General features: G+C 50.1%; 1 protein-coding gene across 1 annotated transcript in view; it reads left to right on the forward strand.

Annotated features, from left to right (window-relative positions):
• CCDC85C (coiled-coil domain containing 85C) overlaps positions 1-1,071 on the forward strand; it is a gene marked incomplete at its 5' end in the record, with an annotated part of 107,715 nt that overhangs the window by 536 nt on the left and 106,108 nt on the right. The window contains one exon of the mRNA XM_009878399.1: positions 3-82. Coding sequence (XP_009876701.1) covers positions 3-82 — 80 coding nt within the window. The remainder of the gene's footprint in view (positions 1-2; positions 83-1,071) is intronic.

The following is a 1,071-nucleotide window of genomic DNA, read 5'->3' on the forward strand; positions in this document are numbered from 1 at the left end:
AGCAAGGCTGGGGCCATGCGGAGGTCTATGGACGACCTGTCCGCACCCCTTCACCACCGGAGCATCCCCAACGGCCTCAACGGTGAGCCTTTCCCCCCGAGTCTCACCCCCCCGGTGAAAACTGCCACCAGCCTTGCCCTGTGCCACCTCCCCTTGGCAGGTCCGGTCCTCCAGCAATGGGGTGAGGGATGCCAGGGGAGGGGGGTCCTTGCCATCCCCACCGCTGCCCATCCTTGGTGACTTCTTGGGAAGGGCAGCCCCGGGGTGTCCGGGGCGGTGGTGGTGCTGCTTCTCGCCACTGTTAGCGATGTCTGGGGCTGAGGGTTGGAGCCTTTTTTATCTGGGAGATATTGGTGTTCGGTTTGGTTTGTTGTGGTGGGTTTTTTGACAAAAACCAGCCCGAGTTTTAAGGGTTAAATAAACACTGTTTCCCCCATCTCTTTCTCTCTCCCTTTTCAAATATTTTGGTTTATGTTTGGCTTGTTTGCTAGTTTGATAAGGTTGATAAAGAGCTTGGATGAGGTTTTGGGAGCACCTGATGGAAGTGCAGGTCTGCCCCGCAGAGCACCACCTGTTAGCTCCATGGGCTCCCAGGACAGCCTGTCTCTGGCACGCTCAGCAGTTTTGGAGACATGCAACCCGGCTTTCCCCCATTCCCCCACTTCGCTTCAGAAACGGGGATTGTCTATAGAGAAGAGTTTCCTCTTGAAGGGACGCTGTGCTCCCAATTTTGCTCAGCCTCATCATTAAAGTTAGAAACAAGCTCCACTGTGAAATCGTGCCAAGCCTCCTCTGACAGTTTGTATTGAAGTAAAGTTTCTCTTGTCTAATGGTGATCAGGCATTGCAATAATCGTACTGGAATGTCTTTAAAATGGAGATTTTTTTCTCTTTTGAAACAAACAAGACTGAAATACTTGACTTCTAGAAGGAGCAGTTTGGCCAAGAGGGTTCGATAGGAATCAAATCAGGCACCAATCTAATTAATTGCAGTATATATATGGCTCCTTTTAATGTTCTTAATTCTCTCTTTCAACCAGAGAGGAATATTTTCTGGTTGGGGGACTATTTC

Source organism: Apaloderma vittatum, unplaced genomic scaffold, assembly GCF_000703405.1.
Source record: "Apaloderma vittatum isolate BGI_N311 unplaced genomic scaffold, ASM70340v1 scaffold6811, whole genome shotgun sequence".
Taxonomy (NCBI): Eukaryota; Metazoa; Chordata; class Aves; order Trogoniformes; family Trogonidae; genus Apaloderma; species Apaloderma vittatum.